The sequence below is a fragment of the Phodopus roborovskii genome, unplaced genomic scaffold, assembly GCF_943737965.1.
Source record: "Phodopus roborovskii unplaced genomic scaffold, PHOROB, whole genome shotgun sequence".
Taxonomy (NCBI): Eukaryota; Metazoa; Chordata; class Mammalia; order Rodentia; family Cricetidae; genus Phodopus; species Phodopus roborovskii.
Window position 1 is genome coordinate 6,674,756 of NW_026126625.1, and position 23,723 is coordinate 6,698,478.

General features: G+C 44.2%; 1 protein-coding gene and 1 pseudogene across 1 annotated transcript in view; one reads left to right on the forward strand and one right to left on the reverse strand.

The window, feature by feature from the left end:
- Sec11a (SEC11 homolog A, signal peptidase complex subunit) overlaps positions 1-8,355 on the reverse strand; it is a 35,058-nt gene extending 26,703 nt beyond the window's left edge. Inside the window, exon 1 of the mRNA XM_051206545.1 lies at positions 8,119-8,355. Coding sequence (XP_051062502.1) covers positions 8,119-8,169 — 51 coding nt within the window. The 5' untranslated portion in view covers positions 8,170-8,355. The remainder of the gene's footprint in view (positions 1-8,118) is intronic.
- A 5,260-nt stretch (positions 8,356-13,615) lies between these two features.
- On the forward strand, positions 13,616-22,356 carry LOC127238124 (importin subunit alpha-8-like; annotated as a pseudogene).
- Positions 22,357-23,723: the final 1,367 nt, after the last annotated feature.

Here is a 23,723-nt window from a genome sequence, read left to right on the forward strand (position 1 = left end):
CTAGCCAGTTGTTCAGGCAATCTCCTTGCATCTCCACCTTCCACAACTGGAAACCCACTGCTATGTTTACCCAGCATTCAGTATTCCTGTGGTACTGGGAATCCTAGCCCTGGTCCTCTTGTTTGCCTAGTGTGCACTTTAACCATTGAGCCACTTCATCATCTCCTGCCAAAAAGAAAACACTTAAAACTGGATGAAAATAAAAACACAACACAGTAAAATGTAGGATATACGTACAAGAAGTAATATACAGAGGGGATTTTTGAGACTGTAAAGGTTTATGTTTTTAAGAAGTCATCCTTGTCTTCAATACTTGGGAGGTAAGACCCAAGGTACATGGCACCCAGTATTGTGGAGCAGGAGTAATGCTTAACATCCTCCAGTGAGTTACATGTACTGAAACAGCATTCTGTAGCTAGAATTCACTAGGCCAGTGGCCAATGAGATATCTCAACATGTAAAGGCCCTTGCTGTCAAACCTGATAACCTGAGTTCAATCCTAGGGACCCACATGGGAGGAGGGTACTGACTTCTATATATGCATCATGATGAGAGAGAGAGAGACAGAGACTGGGGACATAAATAAATGTAATTTAAAAATTTTAAAGAAATATGATATGACATGACAGTGATTCCTATACTCAAAACTCTTGACCATATGCTAATTTAAAGGCTTTAATTTCCAAAAAAGACAAGTAGAATTTTCTTAGAAAATACAATGATTCCACTCAACTAGGAAGATTAGAAAGCTGTGTGCTATTGGTTGGTGACTGATCTTGACTATAAGGAAGAAAATGAAAATCTATTACACATGAAGGAAAAAAGGAAGTAAGTATAACTGGAAAAAGCGTATCCCGAGAACTCGTAGGTTCCCATAAAAGTTAGTGAAAATATCCCAATTCCAGCATGAATACATGATAGAAACCCAGCCCCTCAGGAGCAAAGGTCTGAGTCAGCCTATCAGAAAAGGAACTATGGCCAGTTCAGATTCTTGCCCAGGGCAGAAGAAAACACCTATGACCATGTGATCAACTATATAGAGACAAAGGTTACATTCTATTAGAAACACAACTGCTTTCATCTTTATGTGACACCAATGATCAAATAGGTGTGACCAGGTGCCAAGGTGACAAAGAGCAAGCTACAGAAGCTTTGTACTCTATTAATTTGGGTAAATCAACATAGCTTCCCCAAGTCCCCTTTGCTATATGGTTCTGAGTTAAAGCTGCCCAAAAAGGGCTTTCTGCCATAGCTCTGGAAAGTGAAGGAACCTGTGATCATGTCTGAAGGTCACAGTGGTTACAGTGAGGGAGGACAGTGTGAGGCACTGCCAGAATCCATTTTGTCCTTGCTCTCTGCGGCTCTAGGTCTACTTCTGGCTAACAGATTACAAAAGCCTTCATGGGCTTCATCAGCACTCCATGGGGCACTACTCCAGCAGCTCCATGCAGACTCAGGTCCATGGGAAGTGTGGACTTCCCACTGTACATACCAGAGGTTCAGAAGAGCCGGTTTTCTCCTGAGAGGCTCATTATGTAGCCCAGGCTGGCCTTGAAGATGGTTAATCTCCCTACTACAGAGTAATGAGATTACAGGTGTGGCCACTGAACCCAGTAACGACAATTCTGATTCTCTAACTTCTTTTAGACTCTCATGTATGCAGCTTCTCCCACAATATGAAAGGTTATTTCTACAATGAACCTTTCATTCTGTTTGTTATTAATAATGTTTTTCACCAACTACACTGTGCCAGCTAACATATTTGTGATGGTTAGTTTTAACTGTCAACTTGCCACACCCGAAATCATTGGAAAAGGGAGTCTCAACTGAAGGACTACCTACAGCAAACTGTCACGTGTGAGTATCTGTGGAGGACTGTCTTGACTGTTAGTTGACAGAAACCACTGTGGGCAGCACCACGCCATGGGCAGGAGGTCCTGGGCTGTGGAAGAATAGAGGGGCTGACTGAGAGAGTGAGCAAGCAAGCAGCATGGGTACATTTCATCCTCTCTGTTCCACTGTGGATGTGGTGTGACTACCTGCTTAAGTTCTTGCCTGACTTCCCCTCGATGATCAGCAGTAACCTGCAAATATAAGGCAAATATAGTCTTTCTTCTCCTGCAATGCCTTTCAGTCAGGGTATTTTATCACAGCAAAGAAATGAAACCAGAAGACTGTTTTCCAGGCACCTACTATCCCTGTAAATACCTGTGTCTGGACTCTGTTCTTGAAGTCAAAAGACAACCCTACTGAGGAAGAGCTACAATGCTCTTGTTCCATATTCACGTCTGCTTACGGGAATGAATAATGTTTTTAGGTCCACAGAGAGAATGGCATAAAGATGCAAAATATTGAGGAACAGTAGCAAAAAGAAGTATTTAAGCATTATAAGTGCTGTACTCTAGATTGCCCCTGTCTCAAATGACAGACTTTACAACTGTTGCCGGGTGTTGGTATCTCACACCTTTAATCTCAGCACTGGGGAGGCAGAGGCAGGAGGATCTCTGTGAGTCCAGCGTGGTCTTCAGAGCTAGTTCTAGGACAGGCTCTAGAGCAATGCAGAGAAACCCTGTGTCGAAAAACCAAAAACAAAGAAAAAAGAAAAACCAGAAAAACAAAAAAGTCCAAAGAGAAAAGATGGACTAATGGGGAGTTAAGCAACATATGAGTCAGACTGAAGCTGTCCAGGCTCAGACATGGATCAAGTCACATCCTGGCCAATATCCGTGAGTCACTAAAAAAATCTGAAACAAGGCCAAGCATGAGGGTTCATGTTTATAATCCCAGCTCTTGAGAAATGGAGGCAGGAGAGTCACCAAGAATCACCAAGCCTGTTCTATATAGGGTATTCCAAGCCAGCCTGGCTACAGAGTAAGACCCTTTCTCAAAGATATATAGAGAATTCTCAAATTTATAAACATTACATAAAAACCCCATCAAGTTTGCTGAATAATGAAAGTTCTCAGATGGTATTTTTAAAATGAGATTTTGTATTTAAAAGGAGTGTGTGGTGGTGGTAATCCCAGAGATAGAAGGTAAGTCACTATTGCTGAAGACACCATGCACTGGGAACACAGAGCCAGAGACCCCGAGCAGGATCTGGCCTGAAACCTTCCTCCCTGAGGACTAGCTTTCATGGAGCCAGAGGGAGCTACGCAAGCTTCCCAAGAGAGGCAACCAACAGTTCTATCCAGTTACAACACCTATAAACTACAACAATGACCCCCATGGTCCATAAGCCTAGGGGTGATAGTGACACATATGCCTTAGTGGTAAGCAACAGTTCTCTAACTAGACTTAGGACCCACTCAACAAGAGGGAAATCAACCGGTACTGGAAACCTAGCCAACTACCCAGAGCTAGTGAAGCCATGAATCTTGAAGAATTCATAACCACCACTTTATTAAACCAGCCTGATCTCTAAATATTTGTCCTTATACCCCTCACTTCTCTTTGTAACAGACAGGGACCATTATAGAAAACTGCACCTATCAAAATGCAGAGGTGTAAAGATCAGTTTCAATGGATACATCTACAACACAACTTCTTCACCTAAGGCTCAGGGATCACTGTGAAAGGAGGAAAGACCATAAGAGCCAGAGGACCAGGGAGTTTACCATGAGAATAACTCAGGCCTATGTCTCAAAACAAATAAAAAACAAACAAAAACCAACAACAAAACCCACAGGGACTAGGGAGATGACTCCTGATTCCTAAGTTGGGATTCCCAACAACCACATGAAAGCTAGACCCGGCAGTGCTCGGGCAGTGCTGGGGAAGCAGAGACAAATAAATCCGAGGGTTCACTGACCTGCCTGTCTGTGAGGCAATTCCATGTGCAGTGAAAAGTCCTGTTTCAAAAAGTAAGATGCTTCGTGCACAAGACACCAGTGTAGCTACACCTCTCCTTAAAGACACTTCTCTACAGCAGAGGGAGGGAGACTGTCACAGACAACCACAGCTTGACACAGTGCAGAGATCCACAGATGGTGGAGAGCCCAGCACCAATGGATACAATCATATCACAACACCTATATCTATGCTGTATCACAGGAAAAGGGGACAAAAAGACTTTGAAAGCCTCAGTCCCAGGAAGTCTGCTGTGAAACACTCTCCTAGAAATAGCTCTATACACAAGACCAGAACAGTGGACACGTTAAAGTGGAAGGGGGAAAGTTCTGAGGGGGGTCTCACCCTTAGACACTAGCTGCAGGCACTAATGACTGCTGGCAGGAGGAGAAACGCCCCTCTCCCAGGGATGAGCCAATTTATTGGCCGTCCAATGCAGGGTGGTCAGCTTTAAAAACACATACACAGTACCAACAAAAAGACCCAGCAGGTTGTATTTATATTTAGTTGTGCATACACACACATATATTTATGTAACAATAATAAAGAAGAAAGCTATTAACTTAAGTGGGGAGATGTAAAGGGTTTAAGGAAAGGTAGCTGTAAGGGGCTGTTAGAAGGAAACAGAAGAAGGGAAGTAATGGAATTCTATATCAGAAAAAACATTAAAAACATAAATAAAAAAGAAGATATTAAAAATGGACCATAATTTACCAGGCAGTGGTGGTGCACACCTTTAATCCCAGCACTCAGGAGGCAGAGGCAGGCGGATCTCTGTGAATTAGAGGCCAGTCTGGTTTACAGAATGAATTCCAGGAGAGCCAAGAGTACACAGAGATATCCTGTCTAGAAAACAAAACAAAACAAAAAAGGGCCATAATTTTAAAAGCCTTTCTATCCAAGTGATTCCATACAGACACATTACAGATCCACACAAAGTTTACCATGCTATCTTAATATGGACGTAAGTAACTGAAGTGGTAGCAGCTCAGATAACTACTCTTTGTTTCAAAAGTTTGGCGGATAGTTACTAAAATCCTAAAAGAAGGTGAAGAGTGACAGAAGCAGACACCCTATATATGCATGCATAGGTGAACATAGTTGCATATGTACACACACATCAAAATAAATTAAAGAATGAAAAAATAGCTCAGGATGCATGGTAGTGACACACAACTTTAATCCCAGCATACAGGAGGCAGAGGCAGGTAGATCTCAGTGAGGCCAGCCTGGTCTACAAGAGCTAGTTAGTTCCAGGGCAGCCTCCAAAGCCACAGAGAAACCCTGTCTCGAAAAACAAAAACAAAAAATTAGTTCCAGGGCATGGGTATATAAATCAGGTGAGTGTGTGATTAGCATGCCTGAGGCCCAGGAATCAATTTCTAACACAGTCAAAAAAAAAAAAAAAAAAAAGTATAATTATATTATATTAATAATATATAGCAATGTCCTAAATTTATCACATTCCATTTTATTAGCTTACTGTCACCTATATGCTGTTGAGTTGCTTTTTCTGTTTTGTCTACAAAGTAGATTTATAGTTGTGTGTGGCTGTCTTTTCTTAATTCTCCTTCCATGATATTGTGTTAATGACATGATATTAACATTTTTAGAAGGATTTACATCACAGAAATAGGTAAACTCTACAAATCTGGGCTTCATGGATTACGAACAACCCAGTTAAAAGATGACCTCTGAGGGGAGAGTATGTGTGAAGAGATGGCTCAGTGCATTAAGGTGCCACCAAATCTGACAAACTAAATTTGGTCTCCAGGACCCACAAGATGGAAGGAGAGAACCAATTCCCCAAAGTCATCCCCTAACCCTGAATTCTTGACCCCCCCCACACACACACACACATCCCTACCCCGCCTACACTCACACCACCTCTACCTTCAAAGTGCTGGAATTACAGGTGTGTGTCACCATGGGTTTCAGTTTTAGGGTTTTTTTGTTTGTTTGTTTGTTTGTTTGTTTTCCCTCTTTGGGGAGACGAGGTTTTATTTTTAATTATATGCTAGCCTTCAATTATGTTACCCAGGCTGGCTCAGTCTTCCAAATGCTGGAATTACAGATATATGCTAACATACTTTGTTCAAGGCAAGGCGATCTTTCAAAACCAGGAGCAAGCAACAGCATAGTTCAATTGGTAAAAATGCTTGTTGCCACCCCTGATAGCCTGAGTTCAATCCCTGGGACCCACAGGACAGAAAGAGCTGATTCTGGCAACACAGTCTCTAACTCGAATGTTGTGTAGTGGCACACTCACACCCATAAACATATATACACACACAAAGTTGGTATGACTTTAAAAAGGAGGGAGGGGCACCAGCCAGACAACTCAGTGTGTAAGCTCATGGACCAGCTAGCTGCCCTGGAATAAATAGTATGGCAGCAACCAGACCCTGCCTCTACAAGGTGGGAGGAGAGAGCCAAGTCCCAAAAGTTGTCCTCTGATAGTCACCTGCACCCTGTAACTTGTGCATTCCCATATTCACACACATACATCACACTAAATAACAATAAGTAAGTAAGGGGCTAGAGAAAGAGCTCAGCAGTTGAGGGCACTTGCTGCTCTTCCAAAACAGCTAGGTTTGGTTTCTAGCATCCACATGGCAGCTCACAACTACAAATCTAGCTCCAAAGGATCCAATGCCTCATCTGGCACCAGGCACACACATGGTGCACATACACAGATACAGGCAAATTCTCATACACATAAAGCTACATGAAATCTTTGTTTAAAGTAAAAATTTAAAAGCAAAGGTTCCAGATGTAGCTTACTGTAGACCACATGCTTACAACCTGAAAAACAAAGCTGGGCAGTGGTGGCCCATGCCTTTAATCCCAGCACTTGGAAGGCAGAGACAGGTGGATCTCTGAGTTTGAGGCCAGCCTGATCCAAAGAGTGAGTTCCAAGAAAGCCAGAACTACACAAAGAAACCCTGTTTCAAGAAGAAGAAAAAAAAAAAAAAAACCTGAAAGGCCCTGGGTATGACACACAGCAACACACAAACACAAAATTATTCTTCTGGGAATGGAAGGTGGAGTTGGGATCACCCAGCCAGGCATAGTGGCCTATGCCTTCAATCCCAGCACTTGGGAGGCAGAGGTAGATGGATCTCTGAATCCCAAGACTCCCAAGACCCTATCCCACACACACACACAAAAAAAATCTTTCCAGATGAGGCTATAGCTCAATGACAGATTGATTCCCTAGACAGAGAAAAGAAAAACAGAGCAGAGCGTTTGCCTAATTCACACAAAGCCTTGGGCATGATTCTTAGAACTACATTTGAAGAAGAAAAAAAGTTATTTGGCCTGACATGGTAGTGCAGCACTCAAGACTCAAAGGCAGAATTCCAAGTTCAAGGCCAGCCTAGGCTATAGAGTGAATTCCAGGCAGCAGGGGCTACTTTATTACAGTAGACAGATAGGCAGATAGTCATTCTAACTAGCAAGGCCATATGGTAACATTTATCTATAAATCTACCTCTCATGACACTGAGGCAGGAGGACTGCCTGAGCTACATAGCAAGACGCTCTTAAAGTAAATAAAATAATAAAAACGGGGTCTTTCAAGACTGCACATGTAGCTCTGTGGAAGTCTGCGGTGAGTATGTGCAAGGCCCTAGGGTCCATCCTCAGCATTAAAATAGGAGTTCATTCAAAATACAGCTAATGACACTGCTACTTGAAGCTGGTCCGATGACCTGACTTCTGTCAGAAATTTCAAGATTTCTGTGCCACTGTCATCTGTCATCAAGAATTCAGAGGGCTGTCACCTTTCTGCCAAAGAAACAGGCACACAAGTGGTGTAATTGCTTCAACTCCGCGCTCAGGGTGACCCAAGTCATAGTGTATGAAGTTTACTGAGGTCCAGCTGGATTGGAAGGATGACTATGAAAGACAGCAACAAGACGCTTTCGTGGGACCTGCAATGTCCCTCCCCAGAGCCCCACCAGAAACGGTTACGTCTGCCGCCTTACAGTATCCAAAACAATAAGGAACCCAACTCCCATTTACAGTTCCCACTTACTCCCTGTCTTCTTCAGAGGAAGGGATGGCGAAGGCGCGCCTTCCCTCTCGGTCCCCTGAATCTGGCGCTCTGAACGGGGGCAAAGAGGCCTTGGCTACAGACTGTGAAGATAGGAATGATCCACACAGGCGACCGCCCCACACAGGCCCTCACCCCGGCCCAGAGGTCCGCAAGGCCCCCGCAACGGCATAGGAACCAGAGGAACCTGGGCAGAGAGAGGCCAATCTCACCTGCCTCTTGTTCATCCGCCGCACATCATCTAGAAAATCTAGAGACAGCATGGTGAGATGGAGAATGCGACAACAAGCAACCAAGAAGGAGTGATAGAATCACCGGGAGGAACCGCTGCCACACGGGCCGGGCTCACAGTGGACAGGACCCCTGACGTCTGAACTTCCGCTTCCGGGGCTGGAGCAATCGAGGCCCCGCCCCTTCGCTGAGAAGGACGGACAAAGAATGACTCCTAGAACAGCCCGGAGCCTGGCCTTGCCACAGAAGGACCTTCCGAGCTGATCTTCGCCGGCCGAGAACCCGCCGAAGCCCGCTTTCCGCGCTCAGCCCGCGGTTGCTCGTGAAGGCGGTAACCCTGGGTTAGATAGGCCGGCAGCCTGCGGAAGGCGGGCCCTTGCGTACGCCTGGCCAATCGGAAGCCGAGTCTGCACCGGTGCGAGGCCAGAAGTCTTCCTGCGTACTGCCGGGTCCTGGGTGTGGCCCGGGACGTGTAGCCTAGCTGTTTGTTCTCAGGTTGAGCAAGCTGCGGTACGCTACCGGAAGCTGTGTGGCTTTGAAAGCATTGTATGCACACAGACACTGTGCTTAGGCTGGTCGACTTCTCAATTGATCACACAATTCCGTAATGTCATGAGGGTACTGGTGGTGTAGGTGGCCAGGAAGAACCTCCTCGGTATTGACCCTTCCCAGCAGTAATTTGCTTTGTCTTCTGACACCTGGATGCCAACCGTTTATTTGACCCGCAAATTTTCACAGGGGTGGGGATAAGGAGTGACTTTATTGCCATGGATTTCTTTTAGTGGGTGATAGTTGTACAGCTCTGTGTATATACTAAAACCATTGAACTACACGCATTTGGTGGTGGCTGCACAGCCTGGGCATATATGTATGAGGTACACAATCAGTCCCTGAATTGAGAGAATCTTCAATTACTAAGAGAAACCTCATATTTGCTGAGATGAAAAATTAACTTTTTGGTATCTCCAAGTTAGGAATGTCTATGAAAGAAAATGCATAGAATCCCCAGGAGAGCAGGTTCCCCAGCTTCCATAACGTGTTGTATGTGTACTAGAATGACTTATCCATTAATACATGTTGATTATGAGTCTCAATCTAAATTCGGGCTAGTAGAACACTTTACATAAACTTATCAATGTTAAATTCAACCTAAAGGTCAAATTAGGTGGATATCAGCTTTTGTCCATTTCTTACATACCTTGAAGAGCCTCAGGATCAGCTCAGTACCCTATGGGTCTAAAAAGATGAATAATCTTTTTAGTTGGGAAGCTTTAAAAATGTTTTGGACAAGTAGGGTGGGGGCAGGTAGATCTCTGTGAGTTTGAGGTCTGCCTGCTCTAAATACATGGTGAGTTCCAAGACAGCCAGGGCTTCTTAATAGAAAGATGCCACCTGCTACTTCAATGGAGAGAGAGGGGGGGGGGAGGGAGAGAGAGAGAGAGAGAGAGAGAGAGAGAGAGAGAGAGAGGGAGAAAGAGAGGGAGGGAGAGAGAGAGAGAGAGAGAGAGAGAGGGAGGGAGGGAGGGAGAGGGAGAGAGAGAGAGAGACCGAGCCTGAGCTCACTGGCCAGTCAAGTAGCCTTCTTGACAGGTTTCAAGTCTACAAGAGTGATCTGAATCTCAAAGGTGGGAGGGGGGGACGACGACTGGAAAGATGGCTCACTGTTTAAGAGCACTAGCTGCTCTTCCAGAGGCCCTGAGTTCAGTTCCTGGCACCCATCTCAAGTAGCTCACTATCACCTGTAACTCCAGCATCCTTTTTTGGATTCTGTGGGTGTCTGTGCCCATATGTCATACACACACACACAAACATAATTTTAAAATAGTAAAAACAAACCTCTAATTTTCTAAACATGTGAACAGCACCCGAGGCCTCCACAGGCATGCATGCATACAACACGCACACCTTCCTTTACACATAAGAGCATGTATGTACACATGAACCACTTAGGTTGTTGCTAGGCCTGATGGTGCATATGCTATGATCCCAGCACTTGGAAATTTGAGGCCTGCCTGGTTTCTTGTTTTTATTTTTGTTCTTTCAGCCCTGGCAGACTTGGAATGTACTCTGTAGGCCAGGCAGGCCCCAAATTCACAGGAAGCCTCCAACTTTAGCTTCCTCAAGGCTAGAATCACAGGCCACCACAATTGGCCAAAATATTTTTTCTTTCTTCAGATTGTATTGGTGCTATAGTATATCTCAGTAAATAGCCAATCAAAAGAATGTAGTTTATGTGTGGGGCTGTTGCCAAGGCTCACAACCAAGGCTCACAATACCCAGAATCCACATGTGAAAGACAAGAACTGACTCCTCAACATTGCCCTTTGACCTCCACACAAGCACCATGCATTCACACAAAGTAAATGCAGTCATTTTAAAATAATGTGGTTAATATGATGTGTAGTCTTGTATACATTAAATGTTAGTCTTGAAATTTTGTTGTTACATGGTATTATCAACTAACAAAAATAGGCAGTGATGTATTCAGGCTGCTCTGTGTTTCTGTGTTCCTTAGATATCAATGAAACAGAGAAGTTTGACAAGACAATTGGCCTTAGACATTAATCTTGTATATCCTGTATAGCTTGCAAATGTCATAGTATCCTGGCAACTGCTATTATAATCTGTTACTGATAAGTGTATTAAAAAGTTTGATTACTTGCAATAAACTTGTCACAGCCTCCATCTTGCTGTGACCCCTCCAGCATGCAACTGGTCAAGATTCATTTCTCACCAGCCATAGCAGGTAATCTTGGCCTGGTAAGTAAGCAATGACACGTGTAGTAACATCCTCATGTCTTCCATAGTCTTGCCACTAAAAGCTAGTTCAATACAGATTCAAAAAGAGAATAGTATCAGAAAATTTGTGAGCAGAGTTTTTAGTCATATCTACAGTCCAGCCTTTGGGTAAAATAAAGAATTTTACTTTTTCTCATTTTATCCTGGGGAGGGAACCTAGGGCTTTATCAATGCTGGGCAAACATTACCATTCAGCTCACTTTTAATTATTTAAAATTTGACACAGGGTCTGACCAAGTTGCCTTAAATTTCCTCTGTAGCCCAAACTGGCCTTACTTACATTTTCGGTCCTTCTGCCTCAGGATCACAGGCCTGTATTACTAAGCCCAGCTTAAAAAAAAAAAGCTAACTAGAATCTCTTTTAGTGCCCTGACTTATGCAGTTCATTTGCTTCCAAACCCACCTCTGCCTCTTCAATTGGTCTCTGTCATACAGACAGCCATCCCTCCTCATGACCTACAGATGGCCATCCCTCTTTAGGCTACAACTAATCCTTCCACCTGCCAAAGCTGGCCCCTCCTACTTCCCAGAATCATCCCTCCTCACCCTCAGTACCTCCTCCTGGCTTTCTCTTTTTCCAATATAAGATTACAATCCAATATCAATAGTTCTCTCTCTCTCCCTTTTTCTTCTTTAGGTCTTACTAGCTTAGCTCTGGTTAGCTTTTAATTTAGGACAATCCTCCTGCCTTTGCCTCTTGAGTCCTGGGTGCCCCACCTTGCCAGTATTCAAATTTTTGTTTGCTTCTTGTTCTTTTGGGATTTATTTTTGCTTTTTTGAAATAGGTTTCTGTGGAGTCCCACCTGTCCTGGAACTCTCTCTGTAGACCAGGCTGGCCTCAAACTCAGAGATCCTCCTGCCTCTGCCTCCTGAATGCTAGGATTAAAGGTGTCTGCCACCGATGTCTGGATCAAATATTTTCTTATAAAATGTTTATCCTGTGTAAGAAGTGCAGTGATAGAACCATGCTTGACATGCTTGAGACCCCAGATTCCATCCCAGGAATAAATACATAATAAATAAATATGGGGCTGGAAAGATAGATCAGCAGTTAAGTACACTTGCTGCTCCATCATGAGGAATGGAGTTTAATTCCAGCACCCACATCAGACAACTCACAAAGGCCTGTAACTCCAGTGCCAATGAACCCAACCCTCTCCTCTGGCTTCCTTGGTATCTACATGTGTACTAGAGTGTGTGCACCTACACACATATACTCACACACACACACACTCTCTCTCTTCCTTCCTCCCCCCTTTCTCTTTTTAATTTTTTGATACAGGGTTTCTCTGTGTAGCTTTGTAGACCAGGAAGGCCTCAAACTCATATAGATCTGCCTGCCTCTGACTCCCCAAGTGCTGAGATTAAAGACATGTGTCACCACCACCAGGCAGCTAGCTCTCTCTTAACTATTAATCCCCATTTTTATTAATCTGTGTATCTCCACATGGTCTTGATTAACTGGAGAATGTCCAGGCATCCTACCTTCCCAGTAGCTTCCTACCTTTCTCTATCCCTGCTTTGATTTCCTGTCTGGATAAATCTTGCCTGCCCATTGGCCAAAACAGCTTTATTCATCAACCAATAAGAGAAACATATTCACAGTATACAGAAGGACATCCCCATTATCTCCTCTTTTCTGTCTAAATAAAAAGGAAGGTTTTAACTTTAACATTGTAAAAGTATATATAACAAAACAGTTATCAAGCAAGAACTATAGTTAATAATATTTAGTCCACTAACATTTGGCAAAATTTAAAGAAAATATTCTATCACCTATCCTGTCTTTGTGAGTCTAAAGTTTTATATGTAACTTACAGAAAACCATAACCATAACTATCTGTCTTCAACTCCATCAAAGACTCCAGAAAGATAATATATAAACTCTTAGGATTGACAGAGACATCACATTGCCTGGAGAGTCTTTACAAACAAGATAACACCACAAGAAACAGAACTTTCTACTTACTGACATCGTGGCTGTGAAATCAGAGATGATAGAAAAGCAATTTTGTCTAGCATGGGGTGTCAGCAAGACAGTTCATTCCCTCAAATCAGAGCCATTTTCTATGCCAAGGGATTACTGGAGTCTGTCAAATCTCCCTGGAAGATTTTTGAAGAGCTTTCTTTAAAAAGTCCCTGACAGCTGCATAGGCAGCTGGCAGAAGGCAGCAAATGCTTTCTGGATTAGCCTGTGTATCTGTGTGGTAGTGGGAGGGTCAGGGACACACTGATTTCCTACTTACATACCGCTTGATGAAGAAAGGATCCTGAGTTCTTAGAGAGAGTCTCACTGTGAGTGAGGAAGCACTGTGGGTAGAGAAGAGCCCAGGAATAAGGAGCACTCCAGCCTTTCTGCTCCATTTAGCTGTTGCTTGGTCCTCCTCTGATGAGCGGCCTTTCTCCCCCACCCTTTCCTCTTTTCTTCACCCTCCCTCCTCTTGAGCCCTTGGATCTAGCAGCAGAGGACTGGCTCCTGATGCTCCTCCAGGTAGCTTTAGAGATCTTATGGAGGCCGGGCAGTGGCAATCGCCTTTAATCCCTGCACTGGGATCTCTATGAGTATGAGCCCAGCCTGGTCTACAGAGAGAGTTCCAGGACAGGCTCCAAAACAATACAGAGAAACCCTGTCTCAAAAATATGGAAATTAGTTGTTGTTTCTTTGGGTCACTGCTGAACATGTGTCTGGTAAGCCTGATTATGAATCTTTAAATGCAACCATTTTCAAGGAGACGATCTTAGCAATCACACACACACACACACACACACACACACACACACACACACACACACACCAAAAGGCTACCGTGCACTTGTCTTCAAAGATGCTAAAACTGTCTTTGGTCCTGCCTTGTTCATTGGTTTGACTGCTAACATTCCTTGGAGATACTTTACCCTGTAATCCTTATAATCCAGACATATTCAACTGAGGACAGTCCCAGGATATGTTGTAGAGGTTAATGTATCCAGTTCTGGGGTCAAGCTGCTCTAACCTTACAGATGTGTAACTCTGGACAAGTTCCTTACCTCCATGTGCCCTTGTGTCATAACTCCATTTCCTCACCTATAAACAGAGGCTATGGTTTCTAGTATTCCCTTCCACCTTTGTCGGGGAAGGGTGTACTGGAACTTGAAGACCTAATAAACAAGTACTCTGTCATCGAGTTACAGTCCCACCCCAGTAATTTCACTTTTTGTAAGTGAATATTAAATGTGGTAGTGATTGAAATTCACTAGAATATGCTTGACACTCCATAAAGATAGTTATCAGAATGGTACCCACTTAGAAGGATGTCAAACTGCTGCATATTCTCTGGATATAATTCAAGAGTCATAGAAACTTGTCATCATCCTTTTAACTAGTTCTATGCCAATATTTTAATATTTCTTTTATGGATTAAAATTAGTTTTTTGAGACTGGATGTTATTACCCAGCCCATGCTAGCCTTCGACTTGCAACCTTCTTGCCTCAGCCTCCTAGTGCTGAGATTCCAGGTAGATACCACACTCCTGGCCCTATGTGTGGTTTTTGTTTTGATTGTATGTTTTCAGATAGTACCTCATATAACCCAGGCTGCTCTTGGAGACACTGTGAATTGGAGCCTGGCTTTGAATTCTTGATCCATATGCCTCCACCCTTCTAAGTGCTGGGATTCTGGATGAGCAACATTATACTTGTGTCCCTGTGTTATTATGTATTCCTTATGAGATAGAACTTTAATCTCCTTTGTTCAAAATAAGGTCCTGAGCTGAGTGTGTAACTTAGAATACCATGAATGCTGTCCCTAGCATCACACACACTGGGTATGGTAATTGCAAGCACTTGAGAGGTAGAAACAGAGGATTAGAGGTTCAAGATCATCCTAGACTACATATTGAGTTCAAGGCAGCCAGGACCATCTGAAACTTGGCCAACTAACCAACCAATCAGTCAACCAATAAGGAAATGAATGAAGGCTTTAGGCCTTACCTAACCTGAAAAGAGAATAAGCACTATACCAGGGAGTCAGGCATTTCCAAAGAAATACTTATAAGGTGGTGGTGATAGCTGTGGCGAAGGTGGCATTCTCCTTTAATCCCAGCATTCCAGAGGCAGAGGCAGGGGGATTCTCTACTGTGCATTTCAGGACATTCTAGGATGTACAGAGAAACCCTGTCTCGAAAAACCAAAACTAGAATTTTTTTTAGGAGCTGTGTATGTAGGTCAGTTGATAGTGTCCTTGCCTAGCATGTACAAAGTCCTGGGTTCAATCCCCAGCAAAGTGTAAACTGGATGTGGTTGCATATTCTTGTAACTTCAGTAAAAGGTGGAACAATTTCAAGGCCATTTTTGTTGTTTTTTGAGACAAGGTTTCTTTCTGTAGCCCTGACTGTCCTGGAACTCCAATGTATAGACCAGGCTGGCCTCAATCTCAGAGGTCTGCCAGCCTATGCCTCCTAAGGGATCAAAGGTGTGTGCCACCACACCTAGACCTAATTATATTTTTAAATGTGGCTACTAGGAGATTGTTTTTCATTAACATACTTATTACATTTATTTATTTATTTATTTATTTGCACACACACACACACACACACACACACACTATATGCCCCAGTGTATGTGTGTGTGAAGGTCAGAGGACAGTTTGTGGGAATTGGTTCTTACTTTCCACTATGTGTATCTCAGGGATAGAACTCAGTTGGTGGCATGGCAAGTGCCTTAACCTGCTCAGCCATCTCACTGGCAACTACTAGAACATTTTAAATTACAGCCTAAGGCAGGTGTGGTAGCTTACAGCTATAATCCCAGCAGTTAAGGCAAAATGATTGCCACAAATTTGGGACTTAGCAAGGGCTGCATAGTTGACCCTGCTCCACCCACCTCTCAACCCCAGCCCCCCAAAAGGGGGGTTCCAATGACATATGTGGCTCATTTCATATATCTACACAGCAAATGATGTGTGTTGTGATGAATGGGATTTTCCTGAGAAGGGTGGGCTGGGCGTATAGGGGTTAATTGGCAAGCTGGATCAGGTGGTTTCTTCCTTTTTGTTTAGCCATGCTTTTTTCAGGCCTTTTGTGGTCTACTAGATGCCTTTGTACCCTGACATGGTCTCAACTGTTGTGACCTCTAGAGCTTGAACATAGGAATAGTAACCCCATCCCCACCTCCTGCTCCTGTGTTCTGGACCTTGGGACCTATTTGCCCAATTTGTTCACCAAAGTTCCAAGTTTTTTTGCCTTTCTGGCCTTAGCCTGTGACCTGACCATGACCTTGCAGTTTTCTTTGCCCTATGGTTGTTTGGTGTGGGTTTTCTCTGCACATGAAAATGTGGCAAAATAGATGAGGTCTGTTCTGTAGGTGGATGTTTTGAAGTCAACAGAAAAGCCTTGTGTGAACACACACCTCCCAGTACTTGGGAGGTGGAGGCAGTAGGATCCGGGGTTCAGGGTCATCCTTGGCTAAAGGGAAGTGTAAGGCCAGCCTGGGCTTGATGAAACCCTGAAAAAGAAATGATATAAGAAAGGAAGGGTGGAAAGAAGAGAAAGTTCTAATATTTGCATAATTATCATAAACTTGTCAATACACACTAACTTCTCCTTTACACTCTCCTGAGTTAAGGGGGGATAACTGACTCATGAAGTAACCAGTTAGGCAGAAGGCTGGAATCAATGGACCCACACAGTTGTTTTGAATCTGACCTTGGGACTTTCTTGGCCAGGTCCTGTTTGTTGTCTAACTTCAGAAGGGTCAGCCTGGATCTTTCACTTGAGGATTCTTCTGTGTAAAGGGAGACTTTTCCTTTTTTAAAAAATTATTATTAATTTGTTTTTTACAATCTAATCCCAGTTCCCCCTCCCTCCTCTCCTTCCTCTCCCATCACTCCCACCCCTCCTCAGAGAGGGTAAGGCCTCCCCTAGGAAGTCTACTAAGTCTGTCCCATCATCTCATTGAGGCAGGACCAAGGCTCCTCCCCACCCCACACCCCTGTGCCTAGGCTGAGCAAGGTATCTCTCTCCATATAGAATGGGCTCCACTAAGTCAGTTTGTGCATTAGAGTTAGATCTTAGACTGACTGCCAGTGGCCCCATGTATGTCCCAGTCACACCATTAGTGAGGCTTTTTCAGTCACACAACCTTTACAAGCCCGTATGTGAGTGGGAAGGAGAATAACTCTCAACGATAAAGCCTAATCATAAGTACAGGCGTGTCTTCTACCCCCTCCCCCCCCCCCCCCACTGGTGCTGCTGTTCTGGAACAGGGGAGTAGGCAGCACTGGGGCTTTGTAGTCACATAACCTGGGTTCAGCCCTTGACCGGCCATTGATTGGCAGTGTGCTCCTGAACAACTGATTGAACTTCTCAGTGTCCCAGTTTCCTCTGAGGACAACAAAGCGTTATGGAACATCCTGATCCGAAGGAGCTACTCTCTACCCGCCTAACTTTCCTAGGACCTTTTCTACAGGCCAGCATCTATAGTTCCTGCCTACACACACACACACACACACACACACACACACACACACACACACACACACACACAGCTTTCTTGACCTTTAGAAATAAAGATACACCTCACTTGACTTTGGAATTCTCCCTGGTTAATGTCTTACTTTCCCCTTCATTTTGCAGTCTGTGATGTTTACTGCCTTGCCTTTCTTGCTCTTTCTTCCCTGCCATACTTGGCCCTCTCTGACACGATAGTGTCCCTCAGTGACCTTAGTCTTTATAGCCAGTCAGCTAAAAAGGCAAATCAAATGAAACCGCCAACACCTTCTTTCCTCCTGCCTTTGCCACTGACCAGTCTATAAATCTGACCCCCTTTGGGGTATGCTTTTTGCCTCTATAGCTCCTAGAACCATTAGAAAAATGTACCCAACCTGCCACAATGCTGTCCACCTCAGCCCCTTGGCCCTGAATAATGTCTCACTCTCTTACCCTCTTCTTTCTTTTCTTTGAAATGTTGTCACAGCTTGCCCACCTTCCTTCCCTCATTGGTGACATTACTTTAGACTCCACATCTGTGGTGAAATATTATTTATGATTTATTAAAGCTGCACCTAGCATTCAGAAAGCAAAGTCAGCCATAAGCCATCAAAGCCAGACACACACCCTTAATCCTAGGATTTAGGATTAAGAGGTAGACAGATCTCTGTTAGTTCAAGGCCACACTGACTACACAAAATTGATCCAGTCCCAAAGACAAACAGCTCACACAAAGATGATCTCAGCACCTGGGATCACATGCCTTTAATCCCAGCATTAGGGAGGTATGTAAGACAGGAGCAGGGTCTCAGAGCTGGCATTCATTTTCCAGCCACACTGAGGATAGGAAGACACTGAGTCTCAGGATTCTCCAGCTACGCTGAGGAGAGCATAGCAGTCTGGGATTTCAGCTTGACCTAGAGGTAACAGCTAGTGGCTGGCTGCTTTGCTTTTGTGATCTTCAGGCAAGCTTTAATAAATCATAATATATCACCACATACATCTACACCTACATCTACTCTTCTAGTGGCTCACAATGGAAGTGACTTTCTTCCTTCCTTCCTCTTTTTTTTTTGGGGGGGGGTCAGGGTTTCTTTGTATAACAGCTGGCTCTCCTGGAACTCACTCTGTAGACCAGGCTAGCCTCGAAATCACAGAGATCCATCTTCTTCTGCTTCCCCAGTGTTGGGATTAAACATCACCCAGCTGGGAAGTAACTTTCCAAGTGATGGAGGGCCTCCCTCTTCACCTCAGATCCATCCCCTCCTCTTAGCACAGTCATGGGAGAGAGCAGACCCCAGCAATGGGTCTTTAGTGTCTTCCACTCTGCTCTATCTTCCTTGTCAGTCTTTAAGACTCTTCCTTGATCCGGGCAGTGGTGGTGCCCTCCTTTAATCCCAACAATTGGGAGGCAGAAACTGGTGGATCTCTGTGAGTTTCGAGGCCAGCCTGGTCTACAATAAACTGAGTTCCAAGACAGCCAGGCTGTTATAGAAAGAAGCCCTGTCAAAGACTCTTCCTTGTACTTGGGAGGTTGAGGCTGAAGAATTGCCCCAAGTTGCAGGCCAGCATGGACTACAGAGTGGGGCTGTTTTTAAAAAAAACAAGCACACAAACAAGGGACTGGAGAGATGGCTCAATGGTTAAGAGCATTGACTACTCTTCCAAAGGACCCAGGTTTAATTCCCAGCACCCACATGGCAGCTCACAGCTGTATCAGGGGATCTGATACCTTCATACAGACATACATGCAGGTAAAATTCCAAGGTACACTAAATAAAACAAAAATAAATAAATAAATTCAGACCTAGTGTTTCATACCTGTAAATCCCAGCTTTTGGGAGATAGAGGCAGGATGATCAAGAACTAAAGGCCAGCATAGGCACCAGAAACCCTGCCTTAAACAGACCAACCAGAGCTGGGCGTTGGTGGTACACCCCTTTAGTCTCAGCATTCCGGAGGCAGAGGCAAGCAGATCCCTGTGAATTGAGGGCAGCCTGGTCTACAGAGCAAGTTCTAGGACAGCCTCCAAAGCTACACAGAGAAACCCTGTCTTGAAAACAACAAAAAAACAAAAACAAAAAACAAAACAAAACAAAAAAGAAGACCAACCAGGGCAGCTCTCTGTAGGTAGGTTCTTTCTTCCATGCCTATCTTAGAAGTTCCCAAAGAAAGGCTGAGAAAATGTAAGTGCCAAGGCACAGATGTGTCTATGAGGAGACAATAGAGGATTGCTGCTGGCCTGGACTCGGAATGGTTAAGTGTCATGAGCACTTACCAGGTTTTAACCTGGGAGGAATGATGATAGACTCAGCAAGTTGGTTTTGAGTATATATTTTACTTTACACTTATATCAAAACAATACACACAAGCAGAAGCAAAGTCCTAGGGACCATAGCCACTAGACTCACAACAGGGGTACCTGTCGGGCATAGGGCCATGGCTCAAGACGCCTCAAGATTCCTCTGGATTCAAGCATCGAGTCCACTGAGGTCTCTGGTGTCTGTTACCAGATTGGGCAGCTCTCAGCTTAGTGGACTGGTTCCTCAGGCAGAATAGAGTTCCAGGACATGTCCTTCAGACAGTCATGGTGGGCTCTGCATCTCATGCCTGAGCTGGTCCCTAAATACCTTGCTTATCACATTCTGCCACACATGCATACTCTCCTTCATTCTTATCTCTAGCAGTTGGGTAATAAACCTATATTCACTTTCCTAATCTCCTTCCAGCCAGGCTTCTGCCTGTCTGGTTACCTGCTCCTTACACTAAGAAAGATGAAGAGGCCTTAAAGAGAAGAAATATCAGCCTATTTCCCAATGACTGGCTTTCTCAAGAGAAACTCACTCTGGAAGACATAACCAAAGGTATGACTAGCTCAGATCCAATCCTGTGGCCTCCAGACTGCCAGGCAAATGCTATCTTAGGAAAGGAACCCTCCTCAAAAATTGATCATTGAGGCAGGGTTCATTCTCAAGCTGGTTGAGTTCTTGAAGGCAGCAGCTCTCCCCAACTTACAGTTCCAGGCAGGCAGCCTGGGCTTTCATCAACAATGCCCCAGGAACTTTAGAGCAGACCAGTGATGGGAGATGTCATTCTGTAAATCTGTTTCTCTTATTGGTTATTGAATAAATCACTGTTGACCAATAGGGAAGAAAGATAGGTGGGACTAGGAGAGGTGGAAGATTCTGGGAAACCTAGGACAGGGTGTGATCTCAGGAGAGGATGTGTGAGTCTGGCGTTCTTGGTAAGATAAGACTATGTAAAAATACTTAGATTAGTAGAAATGAGTTGATAAGTAAGACAGAGCTAGACAATAAAAGGCTGTAGCCATTAGCCAACAGCTGTAAGGAGTAAGGTTTTTCCTCCCGCCGCCAGTCTTGTCCCGCTGCCACGCCTGCCCCGAATAATGCACAGAGACTCTGTATTTGATATTATGCTGTTGGCCAGTTACTTGTTTCTTATTGGCTAGCTCTGTCTTAAGTATTAACCCATTTCTGCTGATCTATGTATTTTCACGTGGTCTTCTCTTACCGGGGAGCCGGCTGGCATTCTGTTCTCTCCAGACTCTCCATCTTGACTCCTCCTTTCTACTTCCTCTTTCCTCCTTGTCTCCTAGTCCCACCTATATTGCTTTCCTATTGGCCAACAGTGCTTTATTCATAACCAGTATGAGAAACATATACAGAATGACATCTCCCATCAAACAGCTTTATAACTAATAGAGTGTCTGTGTTATTTTGGGACTGATGCTGCTCTGGGACCACGCTGGTGGGAAAAAAATACACATAACATACCAGAGTTGTTGCAAAAGGGGATGTCATCCAGCCCTCGACTGAACTCCAGTCTTCACATCTGACCATGTGTGAGCCCTTGGTGATATAGCTGGTGACAGCCCAGAACTCAAAGACAATATCATTTCTAGCATTGCTGTGGGTTATTTGTACATTTTGTAAAAATGTATTGTGTGATAATAGCTAGGCAGGAGGGAAGTAGGAGGAGAAAATCAAGGCACAGAGAGACACCAAGAAGACATGGAGGGAGATGGACATATACAATGAAAGAAAGGGAAAAAGCCATGAGGCAATCATAGATTAATACAATCGGGTTGATTTTTGCTATAAGAGTTAGTGGGATAAGCTTAAGCTAAGGCCAAGTTTTCTTAATTAATAAGTCTCTGTGTCGTTATTTGGGAGCTAGCAGTACAGAGAAAGACTCATTACAAATAATGTTATCCTGTGCCTGCTCGACTTTATTTTGACCAACATACCAATCACATTTCTTCAGAACATCATGTCCAATCCAAGCCAAAACATGAATCCTTACCCTTGGGAGGAGGTGGTGAGGAAGATGCTGCCTGACTTCCTCAGCTCCTTCGACATCATGATAGTGAAATCCTCTCAGACACCTGCTGGGCCCTATCCTACCTCACAGAGGGGTCATGTGGTGGCCACTGGGGTCTTGCTCAGACTCTTAGAGCTCCTGACCAGCTTGGAACTCAATGTCTTGACCCCTTTTCTCTGCACTATGGGCAACATCGTCAGAGACAGATCAAGAGACTCAGAAGGCCATGGATGCTGGTATGCTGAGGTACTGAGCCAGCTCATGAAACACCAAGTCTTCTATCCAGAAAGAGGGGGCCTGTGCCATGAGCATCATGGCCCCTGGGCCCAAACACCACCACATCCAACAACTGATTCTATGTAACCTGCTGCCTCTGTTGGTAACCCTACTAAAGAATGCAGAATTCAGAAAGAAGCTGTGTGGACTGTGGCTAAGTTTGCAACAGGGGCCTCTAGGGCCAGTTGACCCTGTTTGTCCTCTCTGGAGTCTTGGGGCTGCTGCTGAACCTGCCCACTACCCCAGACAAGATCATCACCATCATTGTTGACATGATTTCTTATTTCCTGCAGGAGCCAGATAAACTGCCTGAGAGGGAAAGCTGTGTCTTCTGATGGAGGGAGTTGGTGGCCTTGGAAAACACTGAGTCCTTACAGCTCCGCCAGAGCTGCCATGTTAGCCAAAGTGCCCTGAACATCGCTGCTGAAGAAGGAGAAGATGATAGTTCTTCCAGTCTGGGCCTAACAGTGTGAATACACAAAGCACTTAAAAAAATACAGAGCCACGGCTGGAAAGATGGCTCAGTGGTTAAGAGCACTGTCTGTTCCACCACAGGATCTTGGTTCAATTCCCAGAACTCACATGGCAGCGCTTAACTGCCTGTAACTCCAATTCCAGGGGATCTGACATCCTCACACCGATGCACATAAAATAAATTAAATTCATTATTTAAAAAAAAATAGAGCCGGGTGTAGTGAGCCTGGTGGTTGTGGTACACACACTTAATTCCAGCACTCCAGAGGCAGAAGCAGGCTGATCTCTATGACCAGGCTCGCCTGGTCTACAGAGAGAGTTCTAGGACAGCCAAGGCTATTACACAGAGAAACTGTCTCAAAAAAAGAAAAATCAAGACCAGGCAGTGGTGGTGCACACCTTTAATCCCAGCACTCAGGAGCCAGAGGCAGGCAAATCTCTGTGAGTTCAAGGCCAGCCTGTTCTATAATGCTACACAGAGAAACTCTGTCTCAAAAAAACAAAAACCAAACAAACAAATAAACAAAAACAAACAAAAATGACCCCAAAACAACAACAAACAAACAAAAAACTCAAAAACAAAACCCAAACCAAAAAACAAACAACTCACACATGTAGAGGAAGTTCTCAAAACTTCACAGTAACCAAGAGGGTTAAACAAAGGGTTAAAAAACAAAACAACGACCAAACAAATAAACCAAAAACCTTTACCAAAACTAAAAAGGAATTCTTCCTTGCCCTCACTTCCCCTTCTGCTTACCTCTCTTCTTCATTTTAGCCCATGTTGTAGAAATCCAGCTCAAGGTTTTTACTGGGGTTTCTACCCCAAGGCACCGCCAGGGCTCCCTAGCAGGCTCTGAATGTCCCTGTTTTTTTTTTTTTTTTTTTTTTTTTTTTTTTCTTTTCTTTTCTTTCCTTTTCTTTTAAGGGATTCTCTCTGCAACCTGTGAGGGTGGAGTTAATAGCAATCATAGAACACTTGTGGGGCTTGAGAAAGTTAGCCAAAGCCACCTGGCAGGAGTTGGAAACCAGAGGGCTCATTTGAATTTGCCTTTGGCCAAAGTACTACTCTGCACCTTGCCTCAAGTTGAGCCAGCATGCAGCCTGTTCCCAGTATGTAGCCTGAGCCTTGCATGGAGGAGGCCCCTAAGTGTCCATGCATGGATGAACACAGGCTGTAAGCTCATTGGTACACCACGAAGTAGCCCACTAACCAGCTCTTCTTGAA